The 21,838-nt window shown below is 46.4% G+C and overlaps 1 protein-coding gene across 8 annotated transcripts in view; it reads left to right on the top strand.

Annotated features, from left to right (window-relative positions):
* AKAP13 (A-kinase anchoring protein 13) overlaps positions 1-21,838 on the top strand; it is a 216,860-nt gene that overhangs the window by 87,140 nt on the left and 107,882 nt on the right. For all 8 annotated transcript variants that reach the window (XM_080607070.1, XM_080607073.1, XM_080607076.1 and 5 more), the window contains exons 6-7: positions 1,421-1,717; positions 12,159-12,342. In XM_080607070.1, coding sequence (XP_080463196.1) covers positions 1,421-1,717; positions 12,159-12,342 — 481 coding nt within the window. The remainder of the gene's footprint in view (positions 1-1,420; positions 1,718-12,158; positions 12,343-21,838) is intronic.

The following is a 21,838-nucleotide window of genomic DNA, read 5'->3' as shown; positions in this document are numbered from 1 at the left end:
TGAGGCTTAGCCACAGCTTCCAAAGAACAGCAAAAAAAGGACTTCTCACCCTTACTCTTAGTTGTAACATCACTGCTAGTTTGTCTGTTCCTTCAGCTTTCACATCATTTGTCTTTGATACAGTTCCAGCTGCACTTGCTCTCCTTAGGAAGCCGCACAACCTCGTCTCGGACAATTTTGGTGCTGCCCGCAGTGTCCTAATAGCAATTTTGACCTTTCAATTAACTTCAGGATCGCCTCTTTCAGCAGACAAACCTGTACGGGTGCCAAGAGCCTCAACAGATTTGGAAGGTCGGCTGAATGGCTGCAGAGATTAGGGACATATTTTCCTTTTGTCAGTGAAATCAACGGCAAAGGGCCCTGACACAAGAAGGAAACTTTCCCACTGACCACAAATAGGGGCTTAAATAGAATTTTCAAGCCTTTAAAAATAAATCGTCATTTTGTATTGAATTAAGTCGGGTTTCATGAATGTAGTAGGATGCTGAGGTCATGGGCAAAAAGAAGCTGTTCCAGTAATTAGCGACGGGTCCGTGCTGTTCTGGCAAAAACAGCGCTGACGTCAGGCTGACACTGGAACAAGGAGCTGTGCCGCACGGTGGGCTTGCAACACGAGCCTTATTATTGAAGGGGCACGTCTGACACTTGCCAGTGCTGGCCGTGTTGGGCACATAGTATATTTTTCCTTTTTAAATCGCCGAAAGATTTTTTTTCCCCTCTAAACTTTATTTTTCAAGCTTCTGGGTCAGTAAAACTGTTGCCACGCCAAGACATCCTTTCTTTTGCTTCCCCTGCCCTAATTAAATAAAGGTACCGAGCTTCAACCCGCCTCGTTTGGCAAATATGGCAAGTGGCCATTTCCAGGTTTTTATTTAGCAGAAGCAGCTTAGTTTTACTTCTGTCTTTCAGGCTGTGCTCTCCTAGTGACTGCTGCTTTGTAGGTCTGTGCGTTAGGTGACGTCGCAGTGGTTGTCGTCCGAGCCAAGTGCTGGGACAGCTTTTGGAGTAGGCAATTTCACAGCACCTGGGTTCTAGTTTCTGGTGAGTTCCCGAGTCCGGTGGAGCTGGAAAAGAAAAGCTTGTCTGACCGTGTAATCTAGCTGGTCGGACCATAACTTCCATTGGTGTATTGGCAAAATCTTTCATTGAATTTACTTGTAGCTGATCAAAAATAGTCTGGTCAGATCAGAGCTGCTTAGGTATTTATGGATTTATATTGCAACAAATAAAAAGAGAGGAATTACACATCTTTTCCTTTTAAGCTCTACAAGAAATACTTGTCTCTGCAAATATATGTAAACTCCCAAGAAAGCATTTAATATAGAGTTGTGACCCTCAATAACTCATTTTTATCTGATTTAATATAAAGAACATGTGTAATTCTCTCTCCTATACCATTTCCCTTGGTTTTATTTTGCAGGCCATGACTGCTGTGAGACGGTGAAGGTGGTACTTTGTGCCTCCAAAGAAGGCCATCCCATTCTGGTCGTGGCAGAAGAGAGTTTCCAGTTCATCCAGGATGAAGCCTACGACGCAGCCCAGTTTCTGGCCACCTGCGCGGGGAACCAGCAGGCACTCATCTTCACCCGCTTCTTGGACCGGTCAAGACCACCCGCTGCCGACGTGGACTTTTTGGATGAGAAAGTGGCTTTGGCATTTCGACACCTGAAGCTGCCGGCAGAATGGAACGTGCTGGGAGCAGACCAGTCCCTGAACGGTGAGGAGCATGGGGGCACGCGGGAGATGGGGCTGGGAAGAGGGGGAAAAAGTCATCTGCTTTGGGAGCCATCCACGTGACTTTCAAAATATGCGTTGGTCTTCGTGCGGAGAGGTGGGACATGATGTACCCCGTGTCCTACTGCATCTTCTGCGTCCTGTGCTTTGCACTTCAGACACCCTGCAATGCAGAAGGCACCGATGTTTCCTCTGTGTCTTCTGCTATAAAATAGGGCATGCTGTGGTGAGAGGTCAGTGTTGTAACACACACCCCGGTGGGGGTTTTGTGTCTTTGCAGTGCTCTGCACGCATCAGCATCGTGCTTCTCAGATTTCCTGAAAGAAATGGGTCTGTGTAGGAACCTGAATGTCCTGGGGAATATTAGCCTTGTGACAGCCTCGGCACTTTGATGGATGTTGGTTTTACAGCACAGGTGCAAAGGGATGCGATGTGTGCAAAACACATCTAATGTCTCGTGGAGGAGCTGGCTGGCTGCCTGCGGGCAGCACAGTTGGTGTGCAAGCACCCCGAGGCTTTGTGCAGCGTCCTGGCTGTACGGCCGTCTGAGCGAACACAGATGTTCCCCAAAGTGAGCCTGGATAATTTTGCGAATAAAAGAGAGTGGAAGTGGGAAAGCCTGACCGATATTAGCCCTCAACCACAGCAGTGAGGGCTACTGAGCTTATAAATAAAGGTCAGCGCTGGCCCAAAGTCTGTGATAACTGCAGAGCAGAAGAGTGGGAGCATTTGATATGCTCCCATAGCATGTCCATAGCCTTGGAGATCTGCTGGTTTTGGCATGGGAGAGCTTTAAGGAAGCATCCTGGGGCACTGCGGGGCTAGTTCCGGTGCGTACAAATTGTTGCTGTAAATTTTGGGGGTACTTTGGCAAATAGTTGCACATAAGGAACATGGCTGTGGGGCACCCGCTATCTTTTATGGGATACGGCAGCACGAGCACTGGAAGAGGAATGGGACGTGGTTTGTTCAGCACAGAGGCTGCAGTTCTGCTTGCCCTGACGGGGGTTTTCTGCAGGATTTTTTTTTCTGCTTTCTTTTCCTCTGACTGTTTTTGTAAACATGAATGCATGGGCAGGCAGCTGAAGCAGTGTTAGGAGACATTCAAAGATGGGATCATATTTAGTGGTTTCTGGATAGAAATTCCGACGCTGTTGTCTGTTTACCAGGAGATAAACACTTGGTAGTTTTTCTCCTGATGTTTCTTTTTGCATTTTAAAAAGTTGTGATAACACAGGCATTTCTATTTTGTTTAAGTGATGAAAACACAGTCAAAGACTGGCAAAGCGCTGTTAATTAATGAACATTTCCATTGAAGCTCTTAAGTGTTGCTGACTTCGCAGGAAGGCAGAGATCTAGTTTTTCTTTTTGACTTCAGTTACTCTTAGGAAAATCAGTACTTAGGGAAATCAGGCCGTAGGGTTTCCACCGATTTGCTCAGCATACGCTTATGTGCCTGAAAGTCCCGATGGCGTGGGGCTGTGAATGCTAATGGACCCGAGGAGCATCTGTTGCATCTTACAGTGAGGAGGGGGAGCTGAGCGTTTTGGCACCGCGTGCGAGGTTTCTGCAGGCATGCATTCATGTGAGGGAACAGACACCATGGCAGGAAATGCAGCTTCCATCTGAGAGTGCTGGTGCTCTGAAATGTTCGTTGCAGTGAGTCCTTTCACAAGTAACCGTGTAAGGGCAGCTTGTTCATGACTTGGCCTGGTTTTCATCCCCTGACCAGCTTTTTGTCCACAGGCAGATTTATCTGGTGGTTCGTTTTCAGTGAGCTAATTATGCACGGGGAACTTGGGGGAATTCTTGTGATTGTGACAGGAAGGATTTGTATGTATAATCATTCTTTTGGTCACGTAACCCTAATTTGGGGGAACGAGGTGGAAGAGATGTCTCTGGTTCATGACGGAGAGCTGCATTAGGAAAAGCTGCTCTGTGGTGAAACACAACGCCCCTCTCTGGTGGTGCTTGTGGGTTAATTTGGGGTTTGGAGAGTAAAAAGCGTAGCACAGATTGAAATTGTGGGAGCACGAGAACAATTCTGCATGCTCTGGCCTGTGCCCCTGCAGTGGGCCAGCCCCTCCTGCATTGCCTCACTACCTACAACAGTTCCCCTGATTCATATTTCCCATTTTGCTAAATGTCACTGCCAGATACTTCAAGTAACCCTCTCGAAGGAGAAAATGCTGTAGAAATGAGAACAAAAGAGAATGTCAGATCCCTTCGTGAAAGATTTTCGCGCCGCCTCTCAGCTGGCATGTCTCTATGGGCTCTTGTGGGCTGCAAACAAAACACTGCTGTTCAGCAAAAGCTCTGAAAGCAGGAGCGAGCGGCGAGCCTCAGCCAGCTCTCCGGGCACAGCAGCGTGGTGGGGAAGCGCCGTTTGGAGGTGGCCGCTGCTATAAAACATGTTTAAAGGGCCATGTTTTGAAGGGCTGGAGTCTAGAGAGAGGTAGGAGGTTGTGGCCTTTCTGCAGGACGAACTGGGGTACACGCTCCGGGGTTGAGCACGGTTTGGTGCTGGTTTTTGGGGTGGGGATGGCTCCGGGCAGGGGCTTCCTTCACCCACTCCGAAGTCTTCCAGCAGAGGACGGCGAGTTCAGTGCTGTCACACCCCAAAGGGCAGAGAGGTTGCTAGAAGTAACACTTAATAAGGAAAAGTGCAGGATAGCTCTGCACCAGAGCTATGCAAGAATCGTGTGCTTGCTTATGTTTTGGTTGCCAGACCAAGGCCTTCATTCTTTAAGGGTTTGCCATTGCTCAAGATTAAAGGCATGGTGCGTTCTTATAGCCAAATTGCTAAGAACACATTGTTTCAGCTGCGGGTTAAAAATACCTCCAAAATTATTTAAAACTGCTAGAGGACATTTGCAAACATTCCAGTGGAACACCTTTCTTTTTTTTTTTTTTTTTTTGTCCGTAACCTACTTAAATTAGCTGTTGCCATTCAACAAGAATGAAGTTTGTTCGGTCTCCGTAATCCCAGTAGTGTTTCACACTAGATATTCTTTACATTTATTTCTTGTCATCTCTTTAAACATCATTTTCATTGAAATAAATTGAAAATAAAATCAGCGTTTCTTCCTGTGTTGTCATCAGAGCATTGTCAAAAACCCAATATGTTCGTTCGCAGTATTCTCATTGGTTTTATTTTCACTGGTCTGGAAGAGCAAAAGTTTTTGTTGCTTAAAAGGAAACTGCCCCCAAATCACATGCATTGAGCAGTATTGATTAATCTATACGGTAATTTTATTGTATTTGATTAACATTGCTCAAAACCAGTATTTATTAATTTATATTGCTCTGGTACAATGTAAAAGACTAAAATAATCTGTTAGCACATTCCCTTGTTCATCACCTAAAATTCATTGAAAAAAGTGGATTCATTTGGACCTCAGTAAGCTCTGAATGAAGCCTTTGTGCCACATTTAGCCCCAGACTGTTTTTGTAGGACTTGGACTTTGATGACAAGCTTTTTGTTCAGCAGTCGGAGCGTGGAGTGCGATACCCAGCCTGGTCTTACCAGCGACCGACAGCGATGCTCGTGTGGTGGGGGGCAGTGGTTGGACCTTGTGAATCCCTGATGGAAAAGCGAGTTCAGAAAACAGAATCGTTTTGCTGAAACTGTTTGTCAGTGGTCTCACCTTACAGCTTTCCTTGTTTGCTTTTCTCTGGGAAGATGATACTCTTACCCAAATTTCTTGTTTCTAATTCTTTACCCTTCTGATTTGGTCACGCATTGACTTGCATAAGGTTTCCAACTAACAATTTCTTTATGGAGAAGTTTCCTCAGTAAAATACATGGCTATGTATAAAGCCTATTCTCAAGCTTTCCTCATGTCAGCTGCTCTCACCGGGTGTAGCTGGATTTCGGGGCATTTCGATCAACGCTCTGGTCCTGTGTGGAAGGAGCTGACTGGAAAGCAGAGAAGGGAGCTGAGGTGTTTTGGTCCTTTTCCAGTAGCAGCATTTGTTGGCCATGTTTTTGCTGTTTGGTTTGGTCTTAGGATGTTGTACATCTGACTTCTAAATTGCCTTCCCAATCACCACTTCTTACTTTCCTCATTCTCCACAACTCCACCCGCAGTGTGGGATACTTGGGGTGCAGCCTCCCACCTGCTACTTGCAGAAGACCTCAGAGAAGCCTTCAGTCCTTAGTTCAGAGGAAAAGACCCCAGAAAGACTTGCAGTAACTCTGCATTAAGTATCGGTTTATCCACAGATACAAAACATTTTGCAGGGAATGCTGAGCTGTTGTTGTGCCAATAATGGGACGTTGGGAGAGGAACGTACAGGTCCCGTACTGAACCAGGGGTGGGAGCACCTGAGTGCCCTGATGCTGTCAGGGAGCAGACAGAAGATTCACGACCATTTGGTTAGGTGATCTGAACAGTGAAAAAAAGCCTGGTACGTGCCAAGACTGCAGGAGATGGAGGAAACCGCAGAATCACCTAGGCTGAAAAAGACCTTCAAGATCATCGAGTCCAACCAAGCCGGTGCCGTGTCACTGGGGCGGCAGCGTGTCCTTGCCTTGCAGGGACCAGGCCGGGCTTTTGCTTGGGCAGGTGAAGGCTTTGCATTCCAAATCCAGAGAGCATCTGAACCCCATGGGCACGGGTATCCTGCCTCCTCCCTGCTTGCTGCTGCTGCCCCGGGGCCGCGGTGTCGTCAGCGCTCTGCTCTTCCCCCAGCCCTGCACCGTCCCTTCCTGGGCTTTGCTCTTAATTCTCTGTCAACCTGCGGGAACTCAAATGGCATCCAAAAATGTATCTCAGACTATCCGCAATTAGGGATTGCTTTTGTTACCATGGTGTTCCAAACACAGCATTACTTTCAGGTGCTGTATAATCATGTCAGCCTTAATTACTGCAAGTGCACTGCAACTTTCTAAAGAACGTGGTCATTACTGTTGTTGAGGGTAGGGTTATTTACTGTTCCCAGTGACATTTGGAAGGCTGTTGTTAAAACCAAACAGATGGTTACACTTTATATCTAGAAATCAAAATTTAATATGTATTCCGAGGGTATGTGCAGTATAAATACAGGACTGTAATTTTCTATTTTAAATTATTAAACAGAAAATAAACTAACTGGAAAATGAAAACAGTATTTGGAGATAGAAGTAATGATTATGGCTTGTTTGTGTTGCAGTAAGGAAAAAAGGCAGGAAAAAAATCAGGGAGGATCTAAGGCTCAGGTATGAAAAGCTTACAGAGCTTAATCCTTGAGTTAGCTATCAGCAGTAAACAGACCGCTTTCAAAATGTCTTTGAGGAAACACTGTCCCGTCAATTTAGTCATCAAAATAAGTGGTGAAATCCAGACCCGTGGTTACGATTCTGGCGGTGTGGGCTTTTCAAGACGGTGCTTTCGGAGCGCTGTGACGATCGGCCGGGACAGCGAGCCCTTCCCCTGGGAGCGCGGGGAGAAGCCGGCCCTTTGATGAGCTGCGAGATAGCCGCAGATGCGGGCGGATAACCAGGAGGCCATCTTACTAGATAAAACCCGTAGCATCTCCCTGACTTTAGGAATGCAGCTGCTGACGTCTTCAATGCGTACGGCTTCAGGAGCGCTGAATAATAAACATCCCTGTGCAATACGCGCTCCTTAAGAAATAAAGCTCCGCGAGCTCACCAGGTAGGAGGTCGGTGGAGAAGAAGTTGCTTTGCCCCAGTTTGGAACAGTCTGGGTTGCGTTGCAGGTTTGATAACTTCGCATCAAAACCAGTAGGACTGTAGTGTGCAATGCAGCGGGCCACCAGGATGAGAGATCAGAAGGATCCCAACAGAATACAGAAAGAGAGAATGTCTGAAGAGAGAAAGTAACCAAAAAAGCCTCATTAAAAAGAGACAAACAAGAAGCCTAAAAAAGGCTTTTCAAAGCTTTCCAGAAATAACTAAAATGAAATTTGGTTGTTAGGAGCTAACGTTTTTTTCCATTGGAGCATGTTACGGAGATGTGGCTGATGATGTTTCTCTGACATGAAGCTTTAATCTGCTCATCTCCTGCACTCCTCTTATAGTTTCCTCTTGAATGCTTTCGGGGTAATAGTTACTAGCATTCTTTTCTTTGGGTTTTGTATTCTTTCCAGTCTGCTTCCCACCTTTCTCTCTGCCCTCTGATAAAGGACTGTATATTAGAAATCGGCACGACCTTTTCTGAGCCTACCGCACAAAGTGCTCTGTTCAGCTACAGCACTTGATAAGATGAAAAAAAAAATCTTTTCCATACCTAAATTTAATGCCCTCTTCAGTGGAAAATGTGAAGCAGAAAATGCTTTTTCTTGCTCAGCCAGTGTCTGAAATGTACTGCTCAGTCTGTGGCTGAGAAATCGTTGGCAGGAGAGCGTTTCTGTTCCCTTAGATATTAGTGGGAATGAGGACACGAAGATCCTTTGGTGTGCTTTGAAAAATTTGTTGTTTATAAGACTAAAAAAGAATTACCCACACATCGTTTTATTAACTGAACTTGAAACTCCAAACACAGTGTCTTCGCCTTGACCTTCCTTTGGTACTCGTCTCTCAAGCCTTCGTGCAGGACCTCGGCATAAAGTGACGGCTTGTTTCTGCTCTCTGCTCCCTGTGCTTCTCGAGGGTTGAGCTGAGCACTGAGAGCATTTCCAGCCAGAAACAAAGAGAACAAAGTTCTGAGGCCAGATTTGATGGTGGATTTCAGAATTGCCAAGAATACGTGATTTCATCTGAGAAACAAGTGAAGGTCACCATCCCAGGAAGATGAGTGTGAGATTCTCGGAGCTGTTCCCGTCCATGGCTTTCTCTTCCTCAATGAGCTGTCTCAGGCTTTGGAGGACAAAGTGAGCAGTTTGGTGTGCCTAACTCTAAATAAACAGCAGGTTTCAAAAAGGAATAGTTTGTTATTATTATTACTGTTCTTTAACCAGGATTAAAATGAAAGTTTTTACTTAAGGAACAGTTTGTGTTCTCAGATGTGTCATACCCAAACTGCTTTTTTTTCCCTCTTCAATGCTTTTTTGTTTAGTGATAATAGCACCTTAAACTTTAATCCTTTACAGTTAGCAAAGTACATTTGATGTTCTTCTACAGATTTTTTTTTCCTTAGTTACCCAGATAAACCGTCTGTTCATGTGTCACAGCTGCAAAGAAAAATACATAAAAATAATACATCTAAAGTCTTCTGTTTTGCCAGCTGGATTAGAGTGCCCTGCCATTATGGGACAATAATCATATGTTTCAACTCTTGCCTATTACTAGGAAACGAGAAAGGAACAAAAACAATCTTGGCCTTTCCAGTATCGTGTGTCTTGTATTTCCACAGTTTCCTAATTGCAAGAACCTTTTTGTTGACATTCAAAGAACAGCCATTTTAAGATGAGAAGCTCATGCTTGACGTGTGGTAGGAGAAAAAGCTCAGGCTATTGCTTGTCAAAGCTTTTGTTGTTCTCCGTAGCTGGAGAAGGCATTTTACACCATGCCAGGACACTATAATCATTGGCTGAATTTCCAACGTCCTGTGGTACGAGCTCCATCCCTTCAGAGGTAGGGCGGCTGTAGGGATGCTGCCTGGCTCCCTCCCTTCTCCATCCCGCAGCACTCCCATGCTCAATGCAGACCCGCTCTTGGCTTGTTCTGAGCAATGCCGTACACAGGCGGATGTATTTTTCATTGTATGTTAGTAGTTAATCCAGTCCCCAGATGGCACGTGCCTTTTCACTGTAGCTGTGCAAGTTTTGCACACTCCAAAACCTTCTAAAGCCATTGCCCAGGGCCCCGCAGTTGTTGGATGCGCCGTACTTCGTCTCTGTGCTGCCATCATCCATGCCCATCTGTCAGGATGGCCTCGGGCCAGTTTATATGTCAGGCAGATCCTTTCAGCTGGGCCTGGAGAGTGAATTTGTGTGTTTAGTACGCTCGGGATGGCAACACGCCACGTCTTGTACACGTCTTCTGTGCACGCCGTTGTTGCTCAGAGGCATTGGGGCAGTGCCACGACCGTTCAGTCGCGTTGGTAGGCACCTCCAGCCACCTGCATCCACTAGTCTGACAATAGTGAAGATTGTTTCAAAAGAATGGGGAAAAGGGTGGGATGTTCAAAAAGTGCAGTCAAATGAGCAGCTTAACTCCCGTGAAGGTTCGGGACATCGGGAGGGGCATTTCCTCTCTGGAAATAGGAGGTAGGGAGGGGCACCCAGCTGGAGCCGGGGTGGGATGAGCAGCTGCCAGCACCTTTCAAGGCCCGCAGCTGGTGTGTGATTTGCTGGCGAACTGTCAGTTGGGGTGTAAAAGTTGCTGCTGCCTAACCATGCAGCTCTCAGCTGAAGGAGGAGGAAGGATTTTGGCCTGGGAGTCCGTGCTTGTGCCTTTCAGGTCTGCCCTGCTCGGTTTTGGTGCGAGGGTATCCGTTTCAGCGAGGAAGATGATGTCCCCTTCCAACAAAGCAGCTAGAGCAGGAGCTCCCTTGCTGGAACAGATGCGGTCAGACCAGTGCAACGCGTTCTTTATTTGGACACCAGTCATTTGCTCCAACATAAGTGCTTTTGTGCTTCCTACATCCGCAGCAGGAAGAGTTGTGTTGCTTTAATTATGCTAGCTGACTGCCAGTTTATTCCTACAACTAATGCAGGAATTTTGTGCAAGTTCCCTGAGTGAAACCTTGGGCATCTGCTTTCACTCCACTTAAGTACAACCTGTATCCGCACTTCCTCCTTTTTTCAACCTCATCAGTAGTTTTTCCCTTATGTCTTATCTGTAGGGTGTGTTATTTTTCATTATTTGTTAAGGCCAAGACTGGCAGCTGTTGATTAACTACTTTGTTGGTTGTTTATTTCTAAAGCACTGCACTCTATAGCACTTGACACCAAAATCCTTGTCATTACTCTCCCACGGGCTGAGAATTTGTCTCTTAGTGAGCTCAGCTATTCCCTTTTCCTCTGATCAGCTGGAACCTCCGTTCAGACGTACTCGTGTATTCAGGACGGCGTGGTTTTGCTTTATGGTAATCAAGAGGAGGTTAGGGAGGAAGGCTTGGTTTGTAGCCCAGAAACCCAATTTGGAGTCATATGGAAGAGAGATGGTGCCAGAAAGCTTTGGTTCTTGAATACAGATTAGTTCTTCGGGAACTGATCCAAAAAGTGGGGAAAAACTGTGTGTCGGGCAGGGCAGAACTCCCCCCTTCTTGCTTCGTTCTTCACTAAAGGTCTTAATGATGTCCCTTAAGAAAGTGAGCAAGAAAAACAACAGCCCGCTGAAGAGATGATTTCTCTTGAGGCATGCTTCTTGGAGAAAAAATACTTAATTAAATCTTAGATGCATTATACACTTGCATTTTTAAACCTACTGTATAGGTTTGGCTGGCAACCAAATTAATACCCAAATAAATCATCGCTATGATACTGAAGGTATTATACCAAGCGTGCTCATTGGCGCCGTTTACGCAGACCCAGCTGGTGCTTTTCTGTTGTTGTTGCTGCCAGTCAATACTGAAAGCCTTTGTTAATTAAAAGAACAAATTTGTATTTCTTGCAGTTTTTTTAACCCAAATGCTTTTGCCCTCCCTACAGAAGTACCACGCTTTGATCTGCAAGTGCCGTATTTCAGCAGTGCATCTGGAGCCCATTTCTGATTGAAGCTTTTCAGAGCAGAGTTGTAGAGCTGCAGCTTTTGGAGGAGGGGGACACTTTTCCGAGATGAAAGCTTTAGGCTCAAGAGTGACTTTTACCAAATTAGAAGGTCACGGTTATTAAACATAAAAAGCAGCAGAGGAGATTACTAGTTTATAAATGCTGCTGCTCAGAATTACAGAGCTACTGTGGAAAGCTGAGAAAAGCTGGTCTAAGGCACAGTGAAACCAGGAAATCAAAACCCTCAGTTTTTTATGTCTATATGAGAGGCTAAACTGTTCTGTTTTATAACCGCTCTGCGTATGTGCTTCACTTGCAGTTCATTTTCTTCATGCCTTGGGACAAATCAGTGTCCCGTTAAATAACAGAACTCGTCCATTCCTAAAACCTGGTCCTGGGCATGGGGGAAAAAAAGGGGTTGGATGTATAAAAAAACCCACCCGAACATGCCGGGCTCTATAGGGCAGCTTTGTGGTTGTCGTGGCTGTCCATGAAGCCGTTCTTTTCACGTTGGCTTCTGTGGTCTTTCAGTCTTACCCCGAGAGGTCCTGCGCACGTTCAGTCGCACCATAGCTAGTCCCTTGCTTTCAGGCGCTGGTCTCTCCTGGATTTCACAGCCAGCTTGTGCTGAGCATGTTTTTCCAGGTGCTGCAGTGTTTAGGTTCCTTGGCTTTTTGGCTGTCAGCACCTCCAGTTTCGTGCCAGCCATTGTGCAGTCCTCGGCGTGTGCATGGCTTGTCTCCAGTAGCAAGGATGTGGGGAAATGGCATTCACCTCGACTGCAGCCTGCAAATTCCTATTTCTTTTTCCTTCTTTATTCCCAGAGAACATCCCTCGGGAGACACTGATGCACTTCGCGGTGAGGCTGGGTCTGCTGCGGCTGACATGGTTTCTGCTCCAGCAGCCAGGAGGAAGAGGAGCGCTCAGCATCCACAACAACGAAGGTGCTACGCCCGTGAGCCTGGCCTTGGAGAGGGGCTACCAGAAGTTACATCAACTTTTGACGGAGTAAGGATGATTTTAATGGTTACTCCGCTCATTTTCCGTTCTCTGTGTCATGCTTCCCTTTGCTTTATCCTTGAGGAGTGTCTAAGAGCTATACTCCACCCTTAAAGACATTTTTTTCTATAATTTTGCTTTTACCTTTATTGCTAGAAGCAATGGGGGCGTGTCCTTAGGATTTATGGTAAGTGCAGTAACACTGTTGGGTTCTCCTTTTCTACTGCACATTGTTCTCTTTCCAGCAGTCCCTTAAAGCCCAACATGAGTCACTGTAATATCGCCTAATTAAGACAAACCTTATGCAAACACAAGAGGAAGAGGTTTGCTTCGAACAAGTACAGCTGTCCAAAAGAGCGTAGCTGGCAGGCTTTGTGGTGATGGTTGGGACTGTCACATTCTTATTTCATAGATTTGGAGGTTTTTGGTTAAACAAGGCCACAACAATTTTATTGAAATAAGGCAGCGTCTTGTAGAGAACAAATATCTACCAGGAGAGGTAAGAATGTAGGTAAAAATTAATGCCAGTATTTACAAGAGAAACTGTGAGGCAGCTAGGTCTTGCCAACTCATAGCCAGTGACTTGCGTGAGCATTTACTGCAGCGTTTTACAAGGAACCCTTCAGAAAATGGAAAGCTGTTTTTGAACAGCAAGTGTTTGCAGTACCAGCTTTAAAAGCTGCAGAAAATAAAGACAAAGAGCTGAAATAAGTCTGGGGGGTGGGGATTTGTAAAAGAGGAAAGATTTGGTCTGCACGTCTGTTATTCTGATGCCTAGTTCTCTTAAGCTGTGTTATTAACTTTGTTTTTCTGATTTGAATCTGCAGATGCTTAGGGTTTATGTTGAGTGACCCAGTGTCATGTTTAGGAGTCTTCTGTGTTGTCTACATTCTCACGCAACATTTCTTTATGCTACAAATTGTAAGTTATTCTTCCCTCTATAGTTGTTGGACAGGATGTTAGAGGCAGAACAAATGAGATCTGCTGCTGGCCTGACTGCATTTAAGTTTCATCTGTAGTAATTCAGCCATCCACAAACCAAGTGGGGATGCAGAAGAAGGTGCAGGGTGTGACAGGAGCTGTACTCTAACCATTTTTTTGCCACTGTTGAACCAATAGAGTGGTGGTGGCGGTGTTGCTTTTTTTTTTTTCCACGTGAGTTCAACAACAGTCACGCTGTGAAAATACTCAAAGCTCTTGTGGGTTACTTTGTAAAACGGGAATATGCCAAGTTGTCCTGCAACTGTGGCAAAGTTCTGTTAACACCATTAGTCTCACCTTGGAGAATTTGCATACTCTCAAGAAGTTTAAAATAGCCAAAACTTGATTATAGAGCTCGCAGCAAAGAGAGCAATCTGAATAGTAGTGGAGCTGTTAATTTAAAAAGAAATGGGAAGTAAACAGAGCTGTTACAACAACTATTACAGTGTATTTGGTAGTGTATTTCACAACCAGTTCCAATACTGGGATGGCAGTTCTCGCTTGGTGGAAGAAAGAAACGAGCACGTGGGTTACACGGCATTGCCCTCTGCCAGTCGTTTATGGAGCACTTCTGCAGTGAGCCAGGGAATCTCTCTGGTGACCTTTGCAGCTCATCTTCGAACACAAGGCACTGTAGCAACCTCAGTACCGTTAAGGTGCTGCCTCTCCTTCTTTTTAATATATCCTTAAACTGCTTATGTGGGTTAAGCAGAATTATGGTCAGTTTTTGTCTTGGACGTCTGGGTGGAAATACGATGCAGAAATATTTGATGGCCGTGGCTCCGAGAGCCGTGCTACCTGCGTGCAGTGCTGCAAGCAGGCTGCCCCGAGCCGTGGGTGCTGGAAGTCACAGGGCCCCTTCTTGATGCCCAGGACAAGGCAAGGTGCCATGCTGTGAGCTCGGGGCTGCCCGGAGTGGTGGCAGTGCTGTGTGATGTGGGGACTGCCACGGCCCTTCGCACGTGGGGATGGTGGCTGCAAAACGAAGGTGTCCTGTTTGCACAGCAGACATTTCCTGGTGCTCGGTGCTTTCTGCGGTTGCATGGGATCAGGGCTTGAAAATCCCTGCTGGGAGGAGAACTAGTGAGTTTCAGAATAGAGAAAAGCAGCCAAGTTCCACGACAGGAGTATATATCATTTATGTGCTGTCAAAACACAATGGATGCTGTACAACCGCTTTTCTGCGCTCTGCTTCTGCACAGGCTGTATAATCCACGCACACAAATTTGGCACACAACTTGTACCACTCAGCAAAATACGGAGCAGCAACGCATGTTAGCGAGAGCCCATACAAAGGAGTCATTATTTTTACAAGTAATTAAACTGCACTTCACAAAATAAATGAATGTAGTGTGTTTTGTGATGCATTATCCTTGGGGGGATTTTATTGTTCACTTGCTTGCTAATTTGCAGGACCCCGCGCTTCACAATGATCCTCCTTGCCAGCATGGGGAAGGGGTGAAGTTTGGCTGTAATTAGGGTACAGGCTCAAAACCTTCTCCGCTGATGCAGTTTTGTCTGGGTTCAGCTGCAGAGCAGTCTGATTCAGCCACAGCGTAAATATTTTTCTCAAAAACTTAATTACGCCGGTGACATTTTGGATTTCTGTTTATCAGCCGAGCTTTCCCTTTTCAGCTGCCGGTGTTCGTTTGCAAAAATGAAAGATGACTTCAAGCGAAATGGTGCAAGCCTGGGAGTCGCCTTTGCTGTAGGCTCCAGCTTGTGAAGTGGCTCCTGCATCCTGTGGCAGGGCCGATGTGTGCACTGCTGCTTTTGAGGCTGAAGCGAGGAGCTGCAGAGGAGCCCGCGTGGGCTGCCTGAGCTGGAGAGCGAGATGCTGATATGCCGATAGCAGTGCTCTTCAGTTGCGTGGCATCCCTGAGGGTGCTCATTTCATCTTCTAGATTAAAGCAAAAGTCTCACAGTACAAATGGAATAGGATGGTGCAGAAGGGTGGGACTTTATTTTTAGGGACAAAAAGCACGGAAGGGTTTTCTCCAGGAATATTCTTCTTTGCTTTCTAGCAGCTTGGCGAGCGGTTTCTTAAATACACCTGATCTTGTATGAAAAAGCCTCGGACACCAGGCAGGTTGCACAGCCCTCTGAGCTTCAACAGTTTCTGAGTGCGGTAGGAGTGAGTTCAGAAACGGAGGCTCCTTCCTTGAAGCCTGCTACTTCCTTATGTTTAAATTGGGCAATGCTAGCTCCAGGGCGTTGGCAGCCCTCGTCTGCTGTGCTCCGTGGAGAAGAGAGGGCTCGGGAGAGGCAGCGGGGTTGTTAACCAGGGGGAGCACGCGCCGTGCGAGTAACTTGGCCTCTGCAACAGGACAGCTGCATTTTGCACTAGTTGGTGTTTTCAAATCCAGCTCAGCGTAGTAATATAATCTGCCTGCCAGCTCCATGTTCTTCAGTGCTTTGCAAGTCAGGCAAGTAAAATGGCTCCAAGAAAGAGCTCGCGTTCACAGTGTCAGAGGATTCGGAGTGCCATCCTGCGAAACACACACTGATTGGTAATCCGATTTCACTGCTGCAGAACAAAGTTCTGTCCAGCAACCCGAACCTATCAGTCATTTGTTTTGTTTTTTTTTTTTCTATGAAGCCAAATGCTTGTCGTTCCTTCCCAGCTGTGAGTGATTTATGCCCCCTGAAAGGGGAGTCAGAGAAAAGTGAAGTCTGTAAGAAAGCATTTTTCCAGTCCCTGCAGAGGGAAGGATTTGGGACTTTAACAGTCTCTTGAGCTTTTTACTCTAACCTTAGTTTTGCTTTTGCTGCTTTCCCTGCTTGCTTCTTATTGCTGTGGAGCGCTTCTGTGTGGCTCTGTGTGTAAAACCTCCTGGTAACAGCCGGGAGGCCCAGCGTGTGAAACCATCAGTCACTATCAGCGTGTATTTCCAAAATTAAACCGACCCAGATTTAATTAACACGTACGAGAAATAGCTCCCTGGTAGCAGGAGTGTTTGGTGACCATTTTGCAATACTGGATTATCACTTGCTATTGTTCTGATTTTATGTAAGTAATTGATGGAGTCTGTGCTGTAAGCTCCGTGGTGCCTCTCAGATGAGGAAGCTTTTGCAGTAACTTTACTTTGGTAATTGAATACACTTTTCTGGTTTTCTAGGCCAGAGCTGCAAGAGGATTTGTCTGGCATCTCGTTTCTTTGCTCACCAATTCAGCACGTCCTTTCAGCATGTGTTTTATGTCAGAAGTGTCCAGTTCGTCTTCAGCAGGTGGTTTAAGTGTGGTCTTAAAATTAGGCATTTCTTACAGCGCGCTGCCAAATGGGGACAACAGTTAAAGCCAGACACTTTTAATCTAACATTGCTGCTAGGTTGTTCCATTAACTTCAGTCTTTGAGCAGGACAAGAGCCGTCTGTGGCACAGATGCTTTCGGAAATCACAAATTTCCTGCGGCTGGAAGGTGACTTCAGGGCTAGGTTGTGGCAGTGCACGTAACGGCATGCTCAGACCCTGTCCCCTCTGTGCCCTTGCCTTATTTGTGAGCTGGGAACTGGCTGTAAAAGCTCCCAGTCTCCCCTCGGTTACTTCTTTCTGCCGTTATTATTATTATCAAGCACGAGTGGGATGCAGCAGGGGACATGCACGTGCCCCAGAGGTTGCCACCGCAATAGATAATTTTATTTTTGGCTAACCAGACTCAGCAGCGAAAGAGTTTACTGAAGTAACACTATCGTCTAGCGTTTTTCCTTCCCTTCTCCCACCCCAAACCAAGCGACAAACCCTTTTGATTGCTATTGGGGGTGCAGGGCAGTAGGTTTTAGGGCACGGCTTGCTCTCATTGTGCAGTCTGTTAGGAGAGGAGAGCAGCTGCCTTTGTCTCTGTAAGTGCTGGCTCAAGATTAACATTTAAAGGAGCATTCGAAGTCATTAAAAGGGTAATGAGAGAGGAACTGATGAGAGATCCATGTGTTCAGAGGACGCTGTTTGGCTACAGAAGCATGGGAGTAGGAGCGATCCAACAGGATCCGGTCTTGTGGCTGCGTGTTACTGAACTTTGAGATGACTTTTTGCGACGTGATTGTTTCATTGATATTTCTTCCTGCTTGGAAAGATGCTGAGGTGCCGTGGGTTTCCACGGGCCCCAAGAGCACAGCAGAGGAGCAGATGGGAGTGGGAGCAGTCAGGTCTGAACGTGATGGAGCAGGAAGAGTTTGTGCTTCCCTCTTTCCACCTACTCACCCACTGCACGCTCCAGCTTTTCCTCTTTTCCTAGTGTCTTCCAGCATCCCTATTAAGACTTGTATTTTCATTCACTGGCTCCCTCCTCCTCTTTGTTTTGTATGTATCCACCTCTGCATACAGAAGAGAGAGGAGAGGCTTCGTCCCTGTGGTAGGAACAGCATTTTACTGTCTCTGATATCCTGCTTGGCAGTCAGAGGTCCTAGGAGGTGACATTCATGCAAACAGGCCCGTGAGGAGGAGAAAGAGGAGATTTAGAAGAGATTTGAGAAGATTTGGTAAGATATGAGAAGAAATGCCCCCCAAGCAAGGCATCTTTCATGTTAGGTAAGGCTATGAAAATAAAACAAGCTCAAAAATGCATTTAACAACAGACAGCTATTCCATCCTATGGAATGTGTATCATCCTGTTTGGCAAATACATTTGCTGTCAGTCTGTAGTTTTATTTTTTAATATATAATTAGCTTCAAGGCCTGAGAAGTGCATTGGTTTAAGAGTGCAGCCCCTTTGTGGTAGGAAATAGGTTCTGTTTGCTCAGATAACTGGCCGTGCTCACTTAGGATATATGTGTCTGCAAACAGCTGTTGAAGAGCAAGCCAGCTTTCCTCTCTTGTATGATTTCCCATTGTATGGTGTGTTGATCACGGGACCGAGAAGTTAGCATTAAGTATTTTGAAGCCAGTCGTTAAATATTTAATCTGATATTGAAGGATAGGTTGTGCAATCCTGAATTCAGTGCGGTGTCCAAACCCACTGCAGCTCATGTCTGTGTGGAGTGCTGTAAGGGGTTGGTCATCACCGCTGCAGCTGATGAGCTTTAACTCTTTCTTTCCTCCAACATCAAAGCAGTGAGTGTCTTGTGAAATTGTCTTATGTAAGAAACTTTTTTTTTTTTTGTGGCTTTCAGTACGTTTGGAAACACCTGAAGTATGAATACTGTGTTTAAATCACTTTCCAGCGCATGCATTTGCTTTAACCCAGTCTAGCACGTACTAGTTGCATGTTTTCTCAGTCTCCTGTCTGATATGTGCTGTTGATTACAAAAGCAGGGGGGACCAAGAGAATGTTTGTGTGCACTAGTATTTTGTATGTCATTAAAGACTGTGAAGCTGTTGATGCAAAACCGATCGTACCCCTACAGAGCCTGTAGTACCCCAGCACTTCTGCAACAGCTGTAAGTTCTGTCTTGTCAAATTTCTAAGAAACTGTTTCCATTTACCTTCCAAAAAGAAGGAGTAATAATAATGTTAGAAGGACGTTAAGGGAAGGCAAAGTGAAAATGGACGCATTGAGTCCTCTTAGGAGTAACAGTACTGCCACTAAATATTAATTGCCATCAGTAATGAGCAGTTGCTGCCATTATCCGTAGCTGTTTGTTGCTGGCAGCCTGCAATTTCCTTTGAAGAATAAAGAGATCCGTCAGAGTCCCGTACCCGGTTCCGTGATGGGTTTAGGAAATTGGCTTTCTGTGTTACGGGTTTCTGGAGGCTTGGTCGGAGACTCTGGTGCCTGGTAAATCTGGGTGCAGATTTTCATCGGAGGGACTGTTTGTTGGCTTGACGTCTGTAAATTGTCAGTGGCAGGGACGTGTGGTGCAGCAGCCACCACGGGCAGCTTCCTGTCCCAGTAGGCACCGTTCCTTGTTTATCCCAGACCACAGACACTCCATCTCCTCTTTTCAGTGTGATAATATACCAGCAAGAAATCGGAATTTGACTAGGAATGTGAGATTAAAGTTCAGTTTAGGTTTTATTTGCCCTACAGATAAGAGCATCTAAATTCTAGCATTTCCTGGTTTTTGGCTGTAACCGTAACACTGGCTGTTGTGGTGGTGGTTTTATGGGTTTTTTTGGTGTTTGTTTTTTTTTTTTTTGGTTTTGTTTCAAGATATTTTATTTTCTCTATCACACGAATGTGGGAGCTGGTGCTTTCGGAGTCGCCCAGCAGCTGTGGCCAGGCTCGCAGTAAGATCCCCAGAGCTGGCAGCGCTGTGGCGTTTGTTTGTTCGGCTCAGAAATGCGGAGGGGATATCCCCAGGAAATAACACCTTGAGTTCCCACACCGCCTTCCTCTCCCGGCCGGGGAACTGTGGGATTCTTCACGGGGTTCTGCCTAATGCACTGAGGCCATTTTGATCCTCTTCTGATCTCTTCCCCACTCTTCCTCTCCCCTGCGGTTAAAACCTGTTATCTGGGTACTGGAAAACCCTTCCCAGCACAGCCAGATTTCAAACCTCTCTCACCGACGGCTGCCTCTGAAACTTTTGAAGGCGGGCAGAGCTTTTCCTCCAGTCAGAGCTCAGTTTTTTTTTGTTCCCCCCTTCTCGCTTATCTTCCCTCTTTATAAAAATATCTTGCCGGTATCTGCAGGAAGCTGGGAGCCGCTCTGTGTCACTGCAGGCTTTCCTCTACCTCTTTCCGCCTCTCCTTGGCCCAGGGCCATCCTATGTGCCCCGCCACCAGACCAGAATAGGTTCAGCACACAAACGCGGCACGGCTCCTCCTTCGCCGGGGACGGCTCTGCTTGGGCACTCAGTGGAGGTTTGAAAAATAGCATCGCTTGTGGTCTTCCTCGTGTCAGTAGGCGATGCTGTGGTTTGAGCAGAAGAATTAGCTCCCAGGTCAAGCAGCTCATGGCCCGAGAGCATTTTGGAGGTGGTGAGGGTTTGGGTTTGCTCCTCCTTTTGCAGTGTTTGGGGTCAGCATCCTTCCTTGAGCTCCGTTTCCGCGGACGAAGGGCCGGCTGGTAAGTCCCTCCTTTGTCCTGCAAGCGCTGTTCTTTCTTGAAGCCAGCGATTTCCCTTCTGGGAAGCCTCTGTGCAACAGAAAGCTGGGTCAGAAGCAGCAGGGAGCGGAGCTGGAGGATGTCTTCCAGGTCTCCTCCAGGACTCCTTCCAGGTCTCCACGTGGCTGTGCCCAAGGTGGAGGCACCCCAGTGATCCTGGGGACCTCGTTGGTCGGTCCTTGCCTTTTGAACCAAGTGAGATATTCTCTTCTGGAAAAGTCTGGCTCAGAGGTGGTACAAAGGAAACTTTCTGTTCAAGTATCTTTCAAGTATTTCTGTAGGAAGCTGTTGAAAGAGGAAGGTGAGAAGGAATTGCCCCAGGCTGGTTGGATGCTATAAAAAGACAGATTTCCCCTGTAGCTTAGGCTTCTGTGCTGAATGGAAGCAGATTTTCAGACTACTCGAATGCAGGAGTTTCTATATACGTTTCTTAGTAAATCTTTAGTAAATATTTGCATATTTGTTTTTATCTCCTAGTAGCGCAGCTTCGGTATGCACTTGTACATAATTACAGCTACTACAGAAATTGCTAATCTATGCAAAATGAGCACCTTTCCCGGCGTGGGAGCACTAAGTGTGCAGCCTGTAAAGCATAATTTCTGGCAGGATGTGTGTTTTTGTTACCTCAATAGAACCCAGGGCTTGCAGTGAGACAGGCAGGGGACACACAAATGGTTAAGTTCAACGTACGGGGACAAGTGAGCGGGAGCGTGTTCTCATGTGATCTACGCGCTCTTGAAAGCAACCGAACAGCAGAAATAGCAGCGAGCCAACAAGTTAACGCTCACTTGTCCTCTGGATGCATCGGTGTGCGAGAGGGATGACTCGGAGGAGGCGGTGGATTGAGACATCGCTGCCAGAAGGTGGAGGTGGCAGGTCGCTGGGGTGGTGGGGGGGATGCCCACCGTGTTGGAGGGGGCAGCGCACGCCTGTGATTCCCCTCGGGGTTTTGAGGTTTTGAAGCCACTGAGGGCCCTGCAGATCCACAGGCTGCTTTGTGGGCGCCTGTTTGAAGATGCCTGTAAGCGCACTTGAAGCCGGTGAGACAGTGGAGGCTGTTGTGTCCTTTAAGCCTGCTGATGTTGGCCTCACCAGTGGGTGAACCTGGTTTTTGGGCTGACTGCTTCGTTGTGCTCCGAGTGGCCCGGCGAGCAGTGATTTCTTACACATGACAGCTGAAAAGGAAAATGCGCCAGACAGAAATGGCTGTGTTTCCTTGATAAAGGAAAGTCATTTATTTAGCCACTTCGCACTTGTAATGGCTCAGATGACTTCAGTGCCTCGATGACCGGATTTATACAAATCACCACAAAAACGACGCGTCCTTCTGTTCCTCTACAGCAATATTGATTCTGTTTAAATCAAGAATAATTCCATAGAAGTCAGTTGAGTTGCATCGTGGCAAAGGGCGGAAGGCATAGATTCACTTTGTCTGAATTTGCTTTGTGTCGTGCTGATTTAACTCAAAATGAGTCACGAGAGGATGTGGGCTGTTGTACCGGGGCAGAGCACATCAGCTGTGCGCCTCTCCATGTCTCCAG

This window comes from Anser brachyrhynchus, assembly GCF_964034855.1.
Source record: "Anser brachyrhynchus genome assembly, chromosome: 11".
In the NCBI taxonomy this organism is placed as follows: Eukaryota; Metazoa; Chordata; class Aves; order Anseriformes; family Anatidae; genus Anser; species Anser brachyrhynchus.
The sequence above is the reverse complement of the archived record's forward strand: the minus strand, read 5'-3'. Positions and strand labels throughout refer to the sequence as shown.